Source organism: Piliocolobus tephrosceles, chromosome 12 (assembly GCF_002776525.5).
Source record: "Piliocolobus tephrosceles isolate RC106 chromosome 12, ASM277652v3, whole genome shotgun sequence".
In the NCBI taxonomy this organism is placed as follows: Eukaryota; Metazoa; Chordata; class Mammalia; order Primates; family Cercopithecidae; genus Piliocolobus; species Piliocolobus tephrosceles.
Window position 1 is genome coordinate 98,817,221 of NC_045445.1, and position 21,823 is coordinate 98,839,043.

At 41.2% G+C, this 21,823-nt stretch overlaps 1 protein-coding gene across 1 annotated transcript in view; it reads left to right on the forward strand.

Annotated features, from left to right (window-relative positions):
* The window catches only part of DGKK (diacylglycerol kinase kappa), a 101,123-nt gene that overhangs the window by 64,489 nt on the left and 14,811 nt on the right, over nucleotides 1–21,823 (forward strand). Inside the window, exons 8-17 of the mRNA XM_026449786.1 lie at nucleotides 7,639–7,822; nucleotides 8,523–8,631; nucleotides 9,395–9,534; nucleotides 10,568–10,649; nucleotides 12,360–12,451; nucleotides 13,330–13,429; nucleotides 14,388–14,616; nucleotides 16,169–16,273; nucleotides 16,728–16,824; nucleotides 18,379–18,486. Of these exons, the coding sequence (XP_026305571.1) occupies nucleotides 7,639–7,822; nucleotides 8,523–8,631; nucleotides 9,395–9,534; nucleotides 10,568–10,649; nucleotides 12,360–12,451; nucleotides 13,330–13,429; nucleotides 14,388–14,616; nucleotides 16,169–16,273; nucleotides 16,728–16,824; nucleotides 18,379–18,486 (1,246 nt within the window). The remainder of the gene's footprint in view (nucleotides 1–7,638; nucleotides 7,823–8,522; nucleotides 8,632–9,394; nucleotides 9,535–10,567; nucleotides 10,650–12,359; nucleotides 12,452–13,329; nucleotides 13,430–14,387; nucleotides 14,617–16,168; nucleotides 16,274–16,727; nucleotides 16,825–18,378; nucleotides 18,487–21,823) is intronic.

Genomic DNA, 21,823 nt, shown 5'->3' on the forward strand with positions numbered 1-21,823 from the left:
GGAAGTAGGAATGTGCATGTGTATATAGATAGCTCCTGGTTCTTTTACCTTTGGGATTGTGAATGTTGTTCTTTCTGCTGTATATGTATGTGGGCACGTTCTCTGTAGCTCGGTCACAATTGTTTCTGATCAGAATTGATTTCAGCTTTTTCATGATTTCCAAACACTGGATAAGTCATGAAATAAGTTTGTTTCCAGGTGGTCAAGGAAGAACTTCATGAAGGCCAGGTTATGTTACTTTTAAAATGGAAACTGACACCAATGTTGTTTCTAAATATGAAACTAACATGATCATTACCCCAACACTCTTCATTGATGCTTTGTCAGTTCCTGGACACTAGTGATTTATTAAGAACTCTATTCTCAAGGTGTCTGAAGGCTACAGAAAGATCTAAGACATGGGCATTGCCAGAGCTATTGATTATTGTGGATTCGGGCTATTGATATAATACAACAATTAACAATTTAATGTGTTATATGCTAAGTGCCAAGGGAATGGTAGAGACAATTGGAAATGAGAAAACCTTAGGAATGTTAACCATTTATAGGAGGTTAGGCAGAAAGAGGTAGTAATGAAATCAATGCAGCAAGAATAAACTTTGTACAGAGTCTTCTATCAAGAGGTCTAGCAATGTTAGAACAAAAAAAGCAGGAGCCAAGAGGAAGGGTATTTTGTACAGTTTTTGTGTTTGTTTAAGAATAAGTAATACATGGAGGTATCATGATGTAAGGAAAAAAACAAGAGCCAGGCAATTATGAGCTTTAGTTACTTACTAGATATGTGATGTTGAGTTAGTCACTCACATTCTCTGAGCTTTGCTTTCCCCATCTGTAAATGGGAATGAAGCTATCTGTTGTGAGGATAGATGATAATATGTGAAGGGCCCAAGTATCTAAAAACATAACCTCAAAGGACCATAAAATTAAATCCCTTGACTTCTTGGGCAACTAAATACCTAGTCTCCTAGCCTAATAAAAAGTGCAGACCCCACAGGGATGATTCACTCTTTGGCACTTGTCTGTGGAATTCACCTCTCCTTCCCTACTTTTTCTTCGCTTTTTCTGGGAGACTCTCCTTTTTGCCATTGACTTGTTCATTTGCTTCTCCCATTACTCATTATTAAAGAGTGGGAGCTGTCAAGATCAAAATCACATATCACAGCTTAAAAGACCTAACCTATTTTACTAACATTAAGAAATTTAGAAATCTAATATACTTACCACTGACATGCTACTATTTCACTAAGCCAGAGAAGAGATACACTGCTCATAAATTTCAATTTATATATGGTTAGTTTCACCCTATATATGGTCAATTTCACTTACTGGAGGAAAGTTCAAATTCTTCCTGGAATGTTTTAATCTATATTTCTCTAATTTGCTAATTTGTCCACCTCTGACGTATGGGATATCCACTGGTCCAAGAGTGATTAGTGAATCCTCATTTCACTGACTTAAAAATTATCCCCATATAGACGCTAGTTGCTCACTTCACTGCCAGGGAAGAGCCAGCATTAGCTGGAAGCAGAGGAAGGAAAAGAAAGAAGAGTAGATGGTTTCCTTAGAGAACAGAAGGGGGCAAAGATTCCTGTAGCCGTTACAACATAGTTTTAGAACTAGACATACCACATGCGTATATGCATGCTCATATATATGTGCGTGCACACACACACAGCCACTCTAGATCCTTCCAGTTATTTTTCCAACCCTAACACAGATTTAGCTAGACCTTAGTACATGGAATGAGCCATTCATACAGGTTTCTGCAGGCAAGTATACTCGTATGTCCCCATAATAACATGTAAAGACAACTGAATTCACTCAGGTATACATGCATATATTATTCTCAGATCTACTCAAATAGTTATCCACATGGAGTCACCCACCAGGTAGTTGACCAAAGAGGTGATGAGATTCATGACTTAGTAAATAAGAGATACTTGCCTAGATAAGAGAATGAGGGACTAGGGAAGATGCAGTTGATACAAGAGGAAAAGTAGCAAACTGGTCAGCTGAGCAAAATCAGGCTGGTAGTGAAATCAACCTAGTTTTGAATCTGAGACATTTTGCCCACCCCCACAGGGACCTGACAAAGATGTCTTTAAGCAGATGGCCCACCTCAGTATGCCACAAATGACCCTAAATACGTGTTAAGAGGGTTGCCACCTCTCCTTTGTAACTGGGCCAAACATGTTCTGTGTTTCCTGTCCTTGCGTTGGTGTTTTTAAAATTTATTTCTTCCTATCCTATATCACTTCTTATGCTTGTTGTAGCTTCTCAAATGATGGCACTGTTACTTTCTTTTTCTTTCTACCAGTAGTATGATATTATTTCTTAGGAGCATCTGGGCTAATCTATTCTTTTTGTTTGGTGTCTTATTTAACATCCCATGAGTTAGCTTTTAACTTTTCCTCCTAGTGATCTGCATTCTTGATCCAATTGAATCTCCCTCTCTGCCAACCCTTCTTTCTATCATGCGCTACTTGTCCTGGAGCTTCTTAGAAGTGTCTTTCAAGACTTCCCTATCTTCTTGACTCTTTCTTTCTGGCTTCTTGGCTGTGGCCTTATGCCCTTTAATGGGTAAGTTTCCTACTGGAAAGTCCCTTCCCAGAGGAATCTTTTGCATCTTCCAGTCATAGAACCTTAGCGATGTAAGGTCCTTAAAGATGATCTGGTTCAATGCCCCCTGGCTGAGCTAGAGAATCCTTTCTTCAGCACCCAGCTGAAGTCATGAGGGCATCTAGCTCATGACTTTCTGAGAAAGGCCTTGCTAGTGTTGAGTCACACCCATCTGTTCGCACATGTATTTATTCAGTCAACAGACTCTAATTTCTGAGAATTCCTTCCAATTATCCCTTTTTCCTATCCAGTCTGCTTGGTAAATTCCTTCTCTTATCTTTTAGGGTCCAGCTCAAAATCAAACATTGTCTTCTCTGTTTAACAGCTTCTGTAATGGCCTCTTCCCACTCTCCCAAACAAATCAATTACTTCTTTGGCTCTAAACCAAGAACACATATCTCAAAGCACCTAACACATGACATTATAATGGTGTCCATCTTCCACCCCAGCCTGTGAACTCTCTGTATCCTTAGCACTTGACTCAGACCTGGGTATATGGTATACACACAGCCAAGATTTGTTACACGAATCCATTAATAAATTTACATTTACTGAATGAATGTATTACTGTATGTAAGGCTCAGAGCGATGACTAAGATAGCAGCACTGGCTCATATGGAGAAAAAATAGTGAAGTGCAGTGGTTGTTGTATCAGAAGCATCTGAAAGGCTTGTTAAAACACAGATTTCTGTGTTTCAGACAGTCTGAAACACTACCCCCAGAGCATTTGATTCAGTAGATCTGGGTGGGGCCCAGGATTTTGCATCTCTAACAAGTCCCAGATGCTGCTGGTACTACTAGTCCTAGTAACACACTCTATCATTTACTGTATGTCCCTGGACAAGTTACTTAACCTCTCTGTGATTAATCTGTCATTTGTTTTCTGCCAATAAGGAATAATAATTGTACTCAGGTGTGTCATGAAGGTTAAATTAGTTGACATTAGTAAAGGAGGATTTTTAAAGTACAGGAAGAGAATGGTAAGCCAACCTATGCCAATTTCGCATCTTTCTGTGGAGTGAACAGAATAAATTTGAGTGGGACAGTTGGCTCCCTGTTTAGGGTGCTGTGGTTGTATTAATGCAGCTCAAAGAAACATGAGCTTTTTTCGAAAGGTTCTTTCAGGCTGTTGACTCATCAGGAGCTTAAAGTCAACTAAATCCCCTAAGCTCTTTTCACACTTGATGCTGCCAAGTCAAGTTCGTATTGTCCTGTTCTGGTACAATTTATGTCCGTGAGCCTAAAGAGCAAGCTTCACATTTATTCCCTTTACATTTCATCCCTGGACTTTGACCGGTCAGCCTGTCAAGGTCATTTTTCAATCTTGATTCTGTCATCCAGTATCTCTTCCTCCAGCTTTGAGTACTTCAAAGTTCATAAGCCAGCCTTCTAAGTTTCCATGTGAATTGTCAGTTAAAATTGTGGAATAATACTGGACACTCCCTTATGATTAACATCATTCTATTCAAAAGCAACCTTGTGGAAAGGATTGTTTACCTGGTTATAAATCTTCTTAACATTATTATATTCCTGCCCTCAGTGGCACCCATCTTTGTCACCTGGTTCACAAGATTCTCTTCACAAACTTGGCCTTGCTCAAATTCAGATATTCTCTTCCTCAGGGGGAAATGCTAGATGGGACTGCCCCTGTAGTCTCCTGGGACTGCCTTCCTGCCGGGGCTACTTCCCACTGTCTTCCCATCTGTGACCAAATGAGGTTTGATGCTAAAGTTCAAGTCGCCTTAATTACAGAATTTTCTCTCTAAGCTTCCTGTGCTCACTCTAGTTTATACCCTCATGGCTATTTCATTTATGGACAGCGTTAGTGTAATTCTTTTTTCCTACTTCTTAATTTAATTCTTGTCTAGTTAATATATTCACATGGTTCAGTTTTTTTAAAAAGAAATATATATATACACATAATACTTAATGAAAACTCTTGCTGCTATCTTTTATCTTTTCTCTGATCTTCTCAATCTCCTACAGCCCCCATATCCTCACTCACAGTTCAATACTGCCATTACTTTCTTAAATACCTTCCAGTAGTTCTTCATGTATATACTAGTAAATATAAATAGATATTCCTATCCACCCCTTTTAATACTATGCATATTGTTCTGCACCTTGCTCTTTTTCTCCTTCACAGTATATTTTGGAGATTTTTCCATATCAACAAATTGCTTCCTTGCTCTTTTTTACAGTTGCAAGATATTCCACTATATGGATATACCATAACATATTTAACCAGTCCACTATGATGAATAATTTAGTAGTTTTCAGTCTTTTGCAATTACAAATAATGCCACAATGAACAGCCTCATACATATCCTTTTACATACACGTCTATATGAAAAACTCCGAGAAATAGAATTACTAGGTCAAAATGCATATGCCTCTGTAGTTTTCATAGATACTGTCAAATTCACCTCCATAGGGCTTGTGTCACTCAGCACTTCCATTCTTGGTGTATGAGAGTGCCTATTCCCACATGGCCTCCCCAATCAAGTGTGGGTTTTTTTTTGTTTGTTTGTTTGTTTGTTTTGCATTTTTTTTGCCAATGTTCTAGACAAGAAAAAAAAAATGGTAACGTGGTCTAGTTTTAATTTGCATATTTCTTGTTATGAGTAAGTTTGACCATCTTCTCATCTTCAGGAGCCAAGTTATATTTCTGTTTCTCATGAGCATAATGATTGGCTTTTAAAGGTCCATTTTCATCTAAACACTGGGAAACTAAGTTTTTGAATGATTCATTTTGAAGATAAGGAGACTGAGGCCCAAATAGTACACAGTGATTCGTCTCACTGCCACTGCTGTCTCACCGTTAGAGAGGAACTGCCCCCAAAGGGCCTTTGACACTAAGCAAAACAAAAACACTGGGGGCATAGATAAGTTTATTCCAGGACCTCTGGCAGGGAAAGTGCTTGCTTCCAAGCACACCTCAGAGAGCCACTAGATGTTGGCAAGAAGTTGCTTCTACGAGTCCTTTAATTAGGGTGCATACCCAAAGTCACATGCTCACCTAGGGGGTGTTGATAGAGGGTTGCAGAGTGAGGAAGGGAAGCACAGAGCACAGACAGGTTCTAAAACAAGGGAGAGGTAAGCTTTGGGCTAGGCCATGAATTGGGGCCTGCATTGTTGATTGGTAGGGGAGCAAGCACATAAAAAGTTAACACCTTTTGACTATTTTATTTAAATATCTTAAGGCCTGACTCATAATGTCTCAAGTCCATGCTGAACACTCTTCCCCTTATTTTTGCACTACTTCCTCTAACATCTTGTTGCCATTGAATCTGTCCCATGTCACCTCTCTGACCTCATCTTCTGCCATTCCCCCCTCACTCACTTCACAACAACCTTACTATTCTCTTCACTGATCCTCAGACAGCCTAGACAGTCTCCCTTTTCTGAGTCCTAGCACTTATTCTTCTTCCTACCCCCCAAAAAACTCTTCCCCCAGATATCTGCATTGCTCACTCCTGCATTCCTTCAAGTTTCATCTCAAATGTCACCTCCTGAGAGAAGCCATCCCTGACCAGTCTGTCTAAAATAACACCCTTCCAATCTCTACCCGCTTTCCCTACTTTATTTTTCTTCATGACAAATTCTTTTTTATAATTATTTGTTATGGTCTGTCTCCTCCATTAAAATATAAGTTCCACAAGGGTATGGACTATTTCTATCTTGTCCACCACTGTATTCTCAGGACGTAAAGCAGGCACAGAGAATGCCCTCCGTACATATTTATTGAATGAAGGGATTAATGTGTCTTAACTACTATTGTGTCAACATATTACTTTAGTAAAAATAAGTTGGAAGGGGTACTACTTTTGGATAATGTGTTCAGGGAAAGTAACTACTTCTGAGCTATGCTAGTGAGGGGACCCAGCTTCTATAAGACTCCCTTGTAGCTGTCAGGCCTGCCAAGTCCTAAAAATTTGGTGCATGACTGGCTAGCTGGCTTAGGATGCCTTCAAGCTCCACTGACCAGTGAGTGGAAATTGGCCCATAGAGGAAACCTGCCTTTGATTTTTCCAGGCAAACCAGTCATGAAATCTACTCAAGTAGATTTCCTTCAGGTTCCCTTCCACCCAGGCTAAAACAAATGGGTCTTCTCAACCCACCTCTTCCCACCCCCACTGAGGAGTGAGCCACATGCTTTTCGCCCTGTGTATCTATTTTTGCGGAGGCATCCCTGTCAAGCCACAGCTCCGAGGTCTGGGGGCTCACTATTTGTCTAGCATCTCTTAGGGGGCCATTGCACACTGCCTGTCTCCCTGCCAATAGGCTCTGAGACTCAGCACGAGTTGGCAGGCCTTGGTTATTTAGACTGCTATAACCTCACTTCTCCATGGGTAACTATAATATTGGGGATTATTAAAAGCCTCTCCCTTGTTCAGATAATTTTCCTATAGTCTTGTTTCCCCCGGGGAAGTTGATTAGATAATACAGATTGCTCTGCAACAGCCTTAGAGAAGTGATTACAGTTCTTTGCTTCATCCCACATTGATATGTTCCGTTATTTAGCTCCTGGCTAAATGACAGCCTTTTCTTCCCCCCTTCTCCTGACCTAGTATCTTCTCACTATAAGAACTGAGGTATCCTGGGCAGAGAAAGGACTAGTTGTGTGCTGGTCTTCCTCCTGGGTTCTCAATCCTCTCCTTCCTCAGTTTCCTCACAGTTTTACTAATCCTTGGTTGTGGCACCAATTTCTTTATTCCTTATGTTCCAACATACTGTTGTGTATGAGTCTCTCTCCCGAGCCTGAAGGCAGGGACTATACCCCTAGCAGTATCTGGCATGATGCTTGGCATGTAGTAGTGGCTCAGCAAATGTCATTTTTCTGACAACAGCTGGACAAATACTTTTAGCCCTTCTGGGTGGTATCTTGACTCTGCTCCTCATTCGCAAAAAAACTGAGACTCATACTCAAAAAGTTATTGCAAAATGTGATGTTAAGTCATGTCTCGTTTCGATCTCAACGTGTCTGTTCTTTTTTGTCTTTTCTTTTCGTTGTGTCAGGCCAATTAGTAGTATCTTCGGACTTCTGGAATCTTGATTGGTCATCAGCCTGTTCATGTCCCTTGCTCATCTTCATCAACTCCAAAAGTGGCGATCATCAGGGGATCATCTTCCTCCGAAAATTCAAGCAATACCTTAACCCATCTCAAGTGTTCGACCTATTGAAGGGTGGACCTGAAGCAGGGTAAGCATGTACCCCATGAGTATGATTGGGTATGTAAGGGAGTCTTCCCTCTATGCATTCTAAACCAGGATAGGTTTCTTGGAATCAGTTCTTGTATTTGGGCAGGAAAGATCTATTTTCTCAAGTCAGGACACAAATGCATAACTCCAGAGCCTTTTGGGTTGGCTGGTAGGAGGGCTCTTAGCCCTCTCCCAGAAATTCCTTCAAGCCCAAGTCCAAGCCCCTCTCAGATTTGCTTTATCTTTTTTGGTTGGAAAACGTAAAACTATGCCTCCTAACCTCAGAGAAAGAGACAAATGGACACTGCTATCTACTTTTCCTGCCGCTCTCTTTCCCAGGACCAAATAGATATTATCTCCTCTACAGACCTGTTTTATTTTGGGATCATCTGGCTGCTCAGTCCTGGTTCCTGTGAGCCCACTGGCCACCATGCAAGGCATCTTCCTGGGCCTCAGCAAATGGGTCTGGTTAGGTTACTAGTGTTTTCCAGAGCAAAGCTGGGCACAGAAAGAAAACGAGTTGAGGCAAAGCCTGATCTCTGGGATTGTCTATGGTCTTAGATACACAGAGAGATAAGGGCTAAGGGAAAGAAGGCAGGTAGTCTGTTAGCAGAGTACCAAAGCAGCAATCTTATATTGTGGGAAAAGTTACAAAACCCAGCTGTTCATGAAATGACCCCCTTTCCTCTTTGTCCTTCCAGGCTGTCTATGTTCAAGAACTTTGCTCGCTTTCGCATTCTGGTTTGTGGTGGAGATGGCAGCGTGAGCTGGGTCTTATCTCTGATTGATGCCTTTGGATTACATGAAAAGGTAAGTCCCTGGATGACTCAGTTTAGCCATTGCTAGAAAAAGTAGGGGTGTGCAACTGCCCATCCCAAGAAGTCCCAAGTCTTTTCCCTCCCTGTCTGTAAAATATGTTTCCCCCAGGTTTCATATTCAGCCTGACTGGTAGATTCCCAATCTAAGCCTGCTCATCTAGACTATTTTCTGGTTGTCTATCTGTGTGACATTGACAGAAAGAATGAGCAGTGCTCTGTTCACTAGGCTTCAAAGTGAAGAGTTGAAGTAGAGGAGAGCAAACAAAACAGAAGTGGTCTTAGACATAACTCAGCTCCGAATTTCCTTCCCCTCCTGAGCCCACTGATTTTCTTCCTTGAGTCTCAAGAGTGGCAGAAACTTTCCTCTATGTCTCCTTGCTGTCCCTAGGCAGCCCCTTGCTCTTCTCACTCCAATAGCTTTGTCTCCTGACGTACTTCACCTCCTTGGCCCAGCCCAGATAGAAATTCACAGCTATATTTCTCTTTTATAAGCATGGCCATGAATACTGTTATATTCCAGCAAGTTTTCCCTTTACTTAGTAGATTCTGTGTTGTTAACACTGGGGTCCAACTCCTTAGGGAAAATTTCACCCAATTGCAAACATCTTCTCATTACCTTCCCCAGAATCTGAAGTCCCTTAAATCCGCTGACTTTAAGACCATAATTCTTCCCTAAGAGTACCCTTTAGGTTCTTCCATGGGTGAAACTTGGTAGAAAGACTGTCTGAAAAGGGTGTCTCCTTTTGTTCTTGCAGTGTCAGCTGGCAGTCATCCCACTTGGAACCGGCAATGATCTGGCTCGTGTCCTGGGCTGGGGTGCATTCTGGAACAAAAGCAAGTCACCTCTGGACATCCTCAACAGAGTGGAGCAGGCTAGTGTGAGGATCCTAGACAGGTATGTGGCCGAAAGACCAGGCCCTTGTGCCTCTTGCTGTCCCACATCAGTTACATCACCTCAATCAGGAATACTTTAACTTCTCTGATAGAGCCTCATTTCCTTTCTGGCTTCAGTGCAGAGCAATTTGTGGGTTGGGTTGGGCTTGTCTCTTGGGAAGCCAGGGTCTACCATGTATCCTTCAAACATTATTGAAGCCCCTCTTCAAAACTAAAGGATCCTACTGGGAAGTCAAGGCTGCAGTGGGCCATGATCACGCCACTGCATTCCAGCCTGGGCAACACAGTGAGACCCCATCTCAAAAAAACAAAACAAAACAAAGCAACAACAACAAAAACAAAAACACCAAAAAAAAACCTAAAGGATTCTAGAGCAGGGGCCCCATGGATAAAGTTCAAGCGTTCTGTGAACCTTCTTCAAGTTGCAGAGCCAATGATTTGTTTAAGCATATCCTCTCTTGGGGAAAAGTCTATAATTTCATCAGATTTTCAAAGAAACTAAAAAAGGATGAAGGGAGAGTTTAGAAATAACTTGCTTACATTGTCACTGCTCTAGAGAAGAGCGAGTACTACCATCCTATCTCCTGAGGAAAGAAAGACTTTCTATGCTGGTGCATATATGAACATTTGATTTATTGCTGCCCATAAGGATCTCCTGGGGAGCCTTTTAGAAACATCAACCTGGGCCCCACCACAAAGATTCAGTAGGTCATGGCAGGGCCCTGGAATGTGTATTGTACAAAAGCACCTCAGATGATCTTGATGGTTACCTCTGGTTAAGAAGTACTGCTCTCTGAGAACCCTGTAAAGGGAAGGGAATTCCTTCCATCACACTGGCCTATAGAAGTCATGAGACAGAGGTTCCTCTTATGGTATACCTTGAGATCAGGTGACCAGAGATTGCTTGGGCACCCCCTACAACCCACTTCCCCCCACCACATAAACATTTTTACTTCTATCTTCACCTTTGAAGCATTAATTTTTACCAGCGATGAAACAGATGCTTAAATATCCGTCTTTGAAATTCATTTCAGATGGAGTGTGATGATTCGTGAGACTCCCAGACAAACCCCACTGCTAAAAGGACAGGTTGAAATGGATGTACCACGATTTGAGGTAACTACTGTCCAGCTGTAATTCAGACCAATATCTTTATTACGCAGTGAAATAATTGGCAAAACCCAGAGAGAAGCGTTTGCATTTTCCATGGATGAGGATGAGATCATTGAGGGTTGGTGACATGTCAGTCAGCAGCTGTTTACCAAGAACTATGTTAGGCATTGGGGATATAATTCATTCACCCATTTATTATTCACTCAAAATATTTACGGAGTAACTACTTCATGTGAGATATTATTCTAGGAGATGTTCTTATATGCTAGTGGGTAAAGAAGAATGACATAGTCTACTTGAAGAGATGGAAAAATAAATTGTTTTAATCAAGTAGTATGAGTGTTAGCATATAAGGAAGTAGAGGGGGTTGGGAACACATAGCAGGAAGATCTATCTGAGTCTGGGGAACTCAGGGAAAGCTTCTCTGGAGGAGTGCTGTTTCAGAAGAGACTTGAGATCCAGAGGGAGTTAACCAGGAGAATAAGAAAGGGGAGGGTTTTTCCACACAGATGGAACAGCGTGTATTGTTCCAAAGGCAAGAGAGAGCATGGAATATTCACGAAACTGAAGTACATTCATAATGGCTGATGCATAGGGGCCAGGGAGGGGGCATTCAGGGAGACTGACTAAAGATGAGGCTAGAGAAGTAATCAGGGGCCAGGCCAGGAAGGGCCTGATAAACCACAGTAGGAAGTTTGGATTTTATCCCAAGAGCAATAAAAATTATAGAAGGATTTTTTTCTTATCTTATTATGAAAATTTCTACATTGATGAAAGTTGAAATGGTAGTTCTACTACTAACATTTTCCTATGCATGCTTTATCACATATCCAGTCATCTATCCAGTCTGCTATCTAAGAGAAGGGGTTTAAGTAGAGGAGTGCCATGGTATGTGGAGAAACAATTGAAGGAATAAAAGACTAAAGGCAAAGAGAAAAGCTAGGAGATGTTGTAATTGTCTAGGCAAGAGATGATGGTGATTTGGACTGGTAAAGTGGTAGCAGGGATGCATAGCAGTGGATACATTTGAGACATACTGAAAAAATAGAATTATCAGGTCTTGGTAGATGTTTGAATGTCAAGGGTGACAGAGAGGAAGGAGTAGAAGTTGTAATTAAGAACACAGACTCAAGAGCCAGACTACCTGGAATTGAATCCTGACTCTAAACTTATTGTCTTTCCCTTCTCTGGGCCTCAGCTTTCTCTTCTGTGAAATGGAGATAATAATAGTCTTTATCTCATAAGGTTGTTATGAGGATTATATGAAGAAATATACATGTAGCTTAGAACAGAGCCTGGCACATAGTCAGTACTATATAAGTGGGTGCTGTTGTTATTGGTAGTAATATTATTAAAGACGTTACATTCTGGAATTGGAAAGATGTAGATTTGAATCCAGCTTTATTCCTTACTAGCTATGTAATATGAGATTGTTTGTTCATTTGAAACATGAAAGAAATAGTACCTCCTTCATAAGAGGTTGTGATTATTAAGAGAAAATGAAATACATCTAGATTTTTAGAATGAGCATAGATCTAAGATCATCTCTGTTGACCTTCAACAAGAATTCTTTGATCATTATCATCTCTAGAGAGGAAGTTGAGTTGCTGATAGAGTCAGTAAGCAACAATGAGGCTGCAGGGGATGAGGATGGGCAGCATACTGTGTTATCGTACTAAGATTCCAGGGCTTAAGAACTCCTTTTACCCCTAGGCTGCTGCCATCCAACACTTAGAATCTGCAGCCACCGAGTTGAACAAAATCCTGAAGGCCAAGTACCCCACAGAGATGATCATCGCAACCAGGTCAGTCTTCCTTTGGCTCTCATCGTTTGGGGCTGTTCCCAGGTCAGACATGGGGCTCATTTTGATAGCTGGGGGTGTTGAGGCCAAGGAAAATATATGTTTATGTTCCCAAATCAGATTTCTCCCAACTCAAGCCCCCTGAATGAAAAGTTTAGGAAAGAAAGATGACATTGAGGTGAAGTCGTCTGCTGCTCCAAAAAGTCAAAATTGCAAGCCAGAGATTTGGAAAGAGGATTATAGTAGGGAAACACAACACTATGGACCATTTAAGAGCATAGCATAGCTTCCTATAGTATAGACACCTTGCTTTCCATCTTTTACATCAAGAAAGGTCTCTGTAATATCTACCTATAGCTGCTTTCTCATAACCTGAGGAACACATTTCCCCTTCTAAATATGTGGGTCATTTGTTCTTCCTGGAACTTCTTAGAGGGCTCCTGCCCAGTCGACTACACTCTCCTTTGAGAAAAACTTCCCACAGGGAGAGTCCTCCCAATATAATTGTTTGTACTAAATTAGCTGGGCCCTTGAAACATAGCTGATTGACCCTGGGTGAAAACCTGACCCAAGTTGGACCAAGTGAATTCTCTTTTTTGGAAATTCAAAATTTAGTACTAAGAAATGCTGGTCAAGCTTTCTTAGGTACTTGACTTGGGAAGTGGTGTGAAACTGGACTAAAGTGGGGATGGAACATATTTCACAATATGTACAGAAAAAAAAGCAGAGAGGAAAAGGTTGGGAGGAGAGGGTGAGAGAGAGAGGACAGATCAGGAAAGAGAGAGAGGAGTAGGAGGAAGATGGGGACTGATGACGTAAGAGAGAAGGGCTCTGGGCCTCATGGTTCATGTAACATTGTGCCATCTATCTTATCTTTCTAGATTCCTGTGTTCAGCTGTGGAAGATTTTGTGATTGATATTGTAAAGGCCTGGGGTCAGATAAAACAGAACAATACAGCAATAGTGTCTGTGATTTTGAAAGTAAGTTTCCATTCCTTTTGTCTTATACTCTTTGTGGAGCAGCCAGGGGCCCCTTTTTAATAAAAAACAAACATGCCTCTCACTGGGAATTGTAAAAGAAAGGAAAGGAGGAGCAGCTATTAAGCCTCACTGATGAGGAAGGTCCAACCTCATTGAACTTCCATCTTTTGCTAAATGAGGGATGGCCCTCTACATGCATACACACATACCATGTACATGCCAAACATCTGCTCACAACTAGACACAAGTGTACATCAAGCAGGTATGTGCATGGCTGTACACCAGAACGTGCTTGAAAGTATGTACATACAAATACATTCACATTCACCCCTCTAACAACAATAGCCAACATTTATATATATAACACTTACTCTGTGTCGAGGACTGTTCTGTTTTTAATGTATCAATGTATTCAATCCTCACAACTACCCTAGAATATGGAGGCACAAAGCAGTTAAGAAACTTGTCTCAGATCACAAACTATTAAGTGATGGAGCTAAGAATCGAGGCCTTAAATCATGCAGCAGATGTAGGTCCCCAAACTACACACATACAAAGACACACACCAAGCACCTAAGCAGGGGCACATGCATATCCAGAGGAGCATGCCCATAAAAATCCAGAAATGTTTGTCTTTCGTCAAGTTTGCATATTACACATTGTTTTATAGGCCAGTTTGACACAAGAAAGACTCAGCTATATACACTGATGCATGGGGCCACTCTGAAACAAATGATATGGGTTTGATCTCCTAACACACTTTGGTTATCTCATCACATCTACCCACTTACTTCTTTCTCTAAGTACCTCATCTTCCCAAATGTGGTTTTCTATGCTCAGCATTTATGGACAACTCTTACCCCTCCCTACCCTTCCCCATATCACCACCACTCCTCGTTCTGTCCTCTCAAGCATGGGTCCCTCATAACAAAGACCTGTCTCCTTCCTTTCTATCTAGAGTGACTTAATGTATGATAAGCTCAGTGTCCTGATCGATGTCCTGGCTGAGGAGGCAGCAGCTACTTCTTCTGAGAAAAGTGCTACAGTATATGCAGACAGCAGCAAGGCAGATAGGAAGCCCTTCGTTCTTCAAATAGATCACATAGCCAAGTGCAAGTTGGAGCTGGCCACAAAGGCCCAGAATCTCCAGAAATCCTTGAAACTCATCATGTTCCAAGTTGAACAAGGTAAGGTGGCCAGGGTTGTAGTGACTGAGGTAGGGGAAAGAAAAAGTTCCAGAGGATGGTTTACTGGTCTCACTGACTCCAGGTTTGCTATCTGACTCTGCTACAAAACGTTGTCTAGATTCTGCATTCATATTGCATACGAAGTCCATATTCAGACTACTGATTTGAAAAGCCTCAGTCCTGCTAAGCTGCCCCTTTGCCTCCTCCTCCCTCCCAGATAGTCAACTCCTGCTATTCATTTTTGGAAATCAACACTCATCCTATATAATTATATTAATAGATGCTAAGTAGCCTGGTTCAAAGCTCTATCAGCTTCCACCACCAGCCATAAGACTTTTTTCCTCCTGCTCCTGTTTCTTTCCAGCCACTGAGCCTATGACTATTTTAGAAAGAAAATGGTGTTCATCTCTGTATGTGTTGCACAGTATTAATCAGGCACAAGGTCCCTGAGAGTGGTCCTGACAGTTCTGGCATAATTGCCATTGCCCAGAGCTCACAACAGTCTGCAAACTTCCCAACTCAGAATGAAAACTCTTCAACTCCCTCAGTTTCTTCATTGAATGTTTGGCTGACCACTTCTTTCCCACAATACTTTGAGAAACAGATCAGAAGGTGGTATAAGACTGAGTGTATTCTAACTAAGCTATTGGAACTGAGCAGAAGTCCCATGCAGCAAGGAAGTCCGTTTGGCTGGCCCTTGACTTTTAGTCATGGTGCCTTGCCCTGCCTTGGTACCTTCAGGTACAACCTCAGCCAAGTTTCCTAGAAAGAAAGAAAATCTCCCTTCTGCACAGTGGAAGGATTAAACAGTCAATTTGTCTCTATTTCTATAATTAGTTTCCAAGCAGTGGGGATCAGATTAAACTGATGTAGCCATAACTGTCACAACCAACCCTCAGTCTGCTCCATCAGCATATATGTTAGATTTAGAGGTGTAGCTTGTGGCTATGAGATGAAAAAAGACCTCCCTGGTAGGGGTAGAGATTGAACCTATGAGCTTTGACACAGGCTGAGACTAAGCATCTCAGCTATACAACATATAGGCTGGTGAAAGGAAAGAGACTTCCCAAATGTTTCAGATGTGGAGTGAGACATTCGAGTGAAAGAGTGGCACAGTCCTAGAGGCTCAATTATAGACAGAAGCCATGTAAGTAAATCAACTAATAGAATGGAGGTAGAAGAGCAGAGGGTTTCCCATGCTGATAACCCAATCCACAGCCACAAACTTCTACTCACAACCACATGTACTCGGTGACAGAAAAAAGGAGTAACCAGTAAAACAAAGAAAGCTCAGGCATGAGTATGAAAAAACAGCAACACTGTAAGTAAGCTGAGACTACAAACAGTATCATGGAGGAGACATGATGGTCAAATGGGAGTCTCCATCATCTACCCATTAACTAAACAAAATAGATGCTCAATAAATGTTCAATAAGTGTAATTAATCTTTCTTTCCTTCCATCTTCTCCCCCTCTTTCCTTCCTCCCTCCTTCCTTCCTCCCTCGCTTCCTCCTTTCTTTTTTGCTTTCCTTCCTCCCACTTTTCTCTATAGTTCTGGATGAGGAAAGCAGACAGACAATATCTGTTAAGAACTTTAGTTCAACTTTCTTCCTGGAAGATGACCCAGAAGATACTAACCAGACAAGCCCACGACGCCGTAAGGATCTTTCTGTCTTCTTCCCTTATTCTAGCCTTCGTCACTGTTGTTTAGTTCCCAAAGAGTAAATATGTATTTTTTATGCATCCTCTTTTAGCCATACTCCTGCAGCAGTTACCCCTCCCTCTTTCCCAGAAACTCACACTATAAGATCCCATGTCAATGTCCAGAGTAATGACCTCATTAGGAACACTGAAGAGGTTGGCCTGATGAAATCCAAGATTTGAAGCTGTTTTCACTGCCAGCAAGCAAGCAGCCCAGCTTTATTCTTCTCTCAGTGGAAGTCCCTATCCATCCAAGAGGATCCCTCTTTGGAATGAGAACCCTTAATATTATCTAGGGGAAAGTCATTGAGCTTGACCTTGCCTCCACAGAGAAAATGGGGTGAAATACAAGTGAGGGGAAGGGCTTTTTTGTTTGTATCTGACACCCAAGTGATGTCTGTTGTGTCTAGGTTCTCGTCGTGGCACTTTGTCTGCTATATCTTCTCTCAAAAGTGAGGACCTAGACAACCTTAACTTGGATCACTTATATTTTACACCTGAATCTATGTAAGTATTTAACTCTATCCCCGTTTAATGGCTTCTTTCTTTCTCTTGTTAAGAGCACAATCTCAGGATCTCCATAATCAAATCCTTTCTCTTACTTACTAGCTGTGTCACCTACACAAGTGACTAAACCAATGTGAGCCACAGTTTTCTCATATGTAAAATGAAGACCATTGTAGAACTTGCATCATGGGTTTGCCGTATTTATTACATTTATATATGAAAAGTACTTGCACTGAGTAGTGCTTGGCACCCATAATTAAGTGTTATATGCGTTTGCAGTTATTATTGTTATTATTATAAACAATTAATAAATGTTAGTTGTTGTTATTACAGAGGACTTGCTGTTTTTCACTGTTGCCCTTAACAGTAAAAGGTTGAAGATACTAAAAACTAAATGGTCATTAGTTAGGGGACTAGGCAACAAATCTAAGGACGTCTGTCTCACCAGTTCTCCCTCTTTAGAATATCCCCAGCAGCCAAGTTCTGCCACATTTACTCATTCTGAGTTCCATTAAGAAGATCAGCTTGGACATTAGTTAGAGAATCTCCAATCTCTGGACTGTGGCTAAGGGAGGCAAATCTCATGTGAGAGATGTAGAGTCAGTATAGTAATGAATACAAAAGTAATCTAAGATTAAACAGCTCAACTGTATCCATTTTAATTTCTCAAAAGGACACAGTTAGCAATTATTTATGTCTTCTTAAATAATTTATTTAAGAAAACAATTTTTATTCCTGTCTCCAACCCGCATTCTTGCCCCCACACTTCTTCATTGGCTCAAATTTATGTCTGAGCTCTCATGGATCTACCTAATGAATTTTGATCAAGAGTGCACTGGCAAGTGTTTAACAACCTGCTCTCTTGGGGGAGAAAGCCCTGATTCATTTATGGTGTAAACCCTTCCACCATGGCCTATTTAAATTACTGATACAATGCCATTGAATCTGGAGTTGGAAAGAGCTGTGCATAATCAGTTTACATGAGCTAGTGCCAACTGGCTATGGCACACCACTGGTTTTGATGTTGGCACCCTAGATGGACAATTGGCTTTTTTGTTATGGACATATCTACCCTCTTTTATCAGTCTTTCCTCCCAAATGTGTGGTCACTTTGCCCTTTGATGTCAGACATCACTGAGAGCAGTTGTGCAGACTTAACTGTCATGGCATGCTTGTGTCTAGGATATTCAAAAGTTCTTTATAGGAATAAGCCAATGACTGTATTTCCCTTAATACTGCATATGAAGAAAATATGGACCACTCATATATGAGGCCTCCGAAGATGACTAAAATCATGAATGCTGCTTCTTTATTATGAGTTCCAATCCCACTGAAGCTTCCCAACTGGCTAGGCACTCCCTCTTACAGCTAATCAGCTACTTGTTCACACAAAAGGATATCTACATGTGCCCCTCAAAAATGTTATAGTTAGTGCCCAGTGTGGAGGGGGCCTTCCCTCAATGATTTTCCATCATACAGATTCATCTTCACACCCAATGATAGCGGCACTTCTTTCTTGCACCAATGTCTGTCCTCTTCTCTGGTTAATTTCAGACGCTTCAAAGAAAAATGTGTCATGAACAACTACTTCGGAATTGGACTGGATGCTAAAATTTCTCTGGACTTCAACACCAGAAGAGATGAACACCCAGGGCAATACAAGTAAGGAAAAGAAACTCCCGTCCCTACATGCAAACACACTATCACAATATACATATGTATTCCTACATTCTCTACCTCTCAGACAAGCAACAGAAAGAAAGGGACCCATTGGAAGTAAAATGCATTTGTCCCAAGACTAGTCTAGCAGAACAGTGTGCGCCAAATGTTGGATAACTGCGTTGGCATCCTAAGCTTGGAGCTGCCTTCAAATCCAGATCTGTGGATTTCTGTGTAAACACAGCTACCTGTGTTACTGTTACTGAGAACAGATTATGTTGACTCAATTTAGCAAACTGCCCATCTTTGTTCTGTCTGTGAGAGTTTAACCAGGTTTCAGTAGTGGCTTCAGATCTGCTTTCACTAGACAAAGTTGCAAAGTATCAAATATCCCTCTATTTGTTATTGGTGTTCCTAACCTGGTTCCCCTGGACCCGTTAATTGTACCCTATCCAGTGTTAGCCTGCATGGCACCTTCTCGCACTTTCATACTTCAGACAAGACCTAAGTCAGTCTCAGAGTTCTTGTGGTACATTGAAGCTATAAGTAAAAAGCATGATACCTCACCCCACCCCACCCTTGCCACTGCCACTAGAGCCTCTTTCTCAAAGCAGGCCTGGGCTGAGAAACAAGAACTTTGTCAGGTATATGATTTGCAAATATTTCTTCCCAGTCTGTTGCTGGTCTTTTCATTTTCTTAGTGGTATCTTTGAAGTACAAAAGTATTGAATTCTAAGACAGTCCAATTGATCAGTTTTTTCTTTATGGACCATGCTTTTGGTGCCATCTGTAAGAAATCTTTGCCTAACCCAAGATCTTAAAAATTTGCTCCTAAGTTTTCTTCTAAAGTTTGGATTGTTTTGACTCTTATTAATACATTTACGTGTATGATCTACTTGGAGTTCGTTTTTACGTATAGTGTGAGGTCTAAGGTAAGAGTCTAAGTTTATCTTTTTGCCTGTGGATATCTAATTATCTCACCACCATTTTTATTTATTTATTTTTATCTTTTTATTTTTCTGGAGACGGAGTCTCGCTCTGTCGCCCAGGCTGGAGTGCAGTGGCATGATCTCGGCTCACTGCAACCTCTGCCTCCTGGGTTCAAGCAATTCTCCTGCCTCAGCCTCCCAAGTAGCTGGGATTACAGGTGCATGATACCATGACTGACTAAGTTTTTGTAATTTAGTAGAGACAGGCGTTTCACCATTTTGTCCAGGCTGGTCTCGAACTCCTGAGGTCAGGCAATCCACCCACCTCGGCTTCCCAAAGTGCTAGGATTACAGGTGTGAGTCACCGCACCCAGACCTAGCACCATTTTTTTTTTAAATACTTTAAGTTCTAGGGTACATGTGCACAATGTGCAGGTTTGTTACATATGTATACATGTGCCATGTTGGTGTGCTGCACCCATTAACTCGTCATTTACACGAGGTATATCTCCTAATGCTATCCCTTTCTCCTCCCCTCAGCCAACGACAGACCCTGGTGTGTGATGTTCCCCTTCCTGCATCCAAGTGTACACATTGTTCAATTCCCACCTATGAGTGAGAATATGCAGTGTTTGTTTTTTTGCCCTTGTGATAGTTTGCTGAGAATGATGGTTTCCGGCTTCATCCATGTCCCTACAAAGGACACGAACTCATCCTTTTTTATGGCTGCATAGTATTCCATGGTGTATATGTGCCACATTCTCTTAATCCAGTCTATCATTGATGGACATTTGGGTTGGTTCCAAGTCTTTGCTATTGTGAATAGTGCCGCAATAAACATACATGTGCATGTGTCTTTATAGCAGCATAATTTATAATCCTCTGGGTATATACCCAGTAATGGGATGGCTAGGTCAAATAGTATTTCTATTTCTAGATCCTTGAGGAATCGCCACACTGTCTTCCACGGTGTTTGAACTAGTTTACAGTCCCACCAACAGTGTAAAAGTGTTCCTATTTCTCCACTTCCTCTCCAGCATCTGTTGTTTCCTGACTTTTTAATGATCACCATTCTAACTGGTGTGAAGTGGTATCTCATTGTGGTTTTGATTTGCATTACTCTGATGGCCAGTGATGATGAGCATTTTTTCATGTGTCTGTTGGCTGCATAAATGTCTTCTTTTGAGAAGTGTCTGTTCATGTCCTTCACCCACTTTTTGATGGGGTTGTTTTTTCCTTGAAAATTTGTTTGAATTCTTTGTAGATTCTGGATATTAGCCCTTTGTCAGATGAGTAGATTGAAAAAAATTTCTCCCATTCTGTAGGTTGCCTGTTCACTCTGATGGTAGTTTCTTTTGCTGTGCAGAAGCTCTTTAGTTTAATTAGATCCCATTTGTCTATTTTGGCTTTTGTTGCCATTGCTTTTGGTGTTTTAGACATGAAGTCCTTGCCCATGCCTATGTCCTGAATGGTATTGCCTAGGTTTTCTTCTAGGGTTTTTATGGTTTTAGGTTTACCATTTAAGTCTTTAATCCATCTTGAATTAATTTTTGTATAAGGTGTAAGGAAGGGATCCAGTTTCAGCTTTCTACATATGGCTAGCCAGTTTTCCCAGCACCATTTATTACATAGGGAATCCTTTCCCCATTTCTTGTTTTTGTCAGGTTTGTCAAAGATCAGATGGTTGTAGATGTGTGGTATTATTTCTGAGGGCTCTGTTCTGTTCCATTAGTCTATATCTCTGTTTTGGTACCAGTACCATGCTGTTTTGGTTACTGTGGCCTTGTAGTATAGTTTGAAGTCAGGTAGCGTGATGCCTCCAGCTTTGTTCTTTTGGCTTAAGATTGTCTTGGCAATGCGGGCTCTTTTTTGGTTCCATATGAACTTTAAGGTAGTTTTTCCAATTCTGCGAAGAAAGTCATTGGTAGCTTGATGGGGATGGCATTGAATCTATAAATTACCTTGGGCAGTATGGTCATTTTCATGATATTGATTCTTCCTATCCATGAGCATGGAATGTTCTTCCATTTGTTTGTGTCCTCTTTTATTTTGTTGAGCAGTGGTTTGTAGTTCTCCTTGAAGAGGTCCTTACATCCCTTGTAAGTTAGATTCCTAGGTGTTTTATTCTCTTTGAAGCAGTTGTGAATGGGAGTTCACTCATGATTTGGCTCTGTTTGTCTGTTTTTGGTGTATAAGAATGCTTGTGATTTTTGCACGTTGATTTTGTATCCTGAGACTTTGCTGAAGTTGTTTATCTGCTTAAGGAGATTTGGGGCTGAGACGATGGGGTTTTCTAAATATACAATCATGTCATCTGCAAACAGGGACAATTTGACTTCCTCTTTTCCTAATTGAATACCCTTTATTTCTTTCTCCTGCTTGATTGCCCTGGCCAGAAATTCCAGGACTAT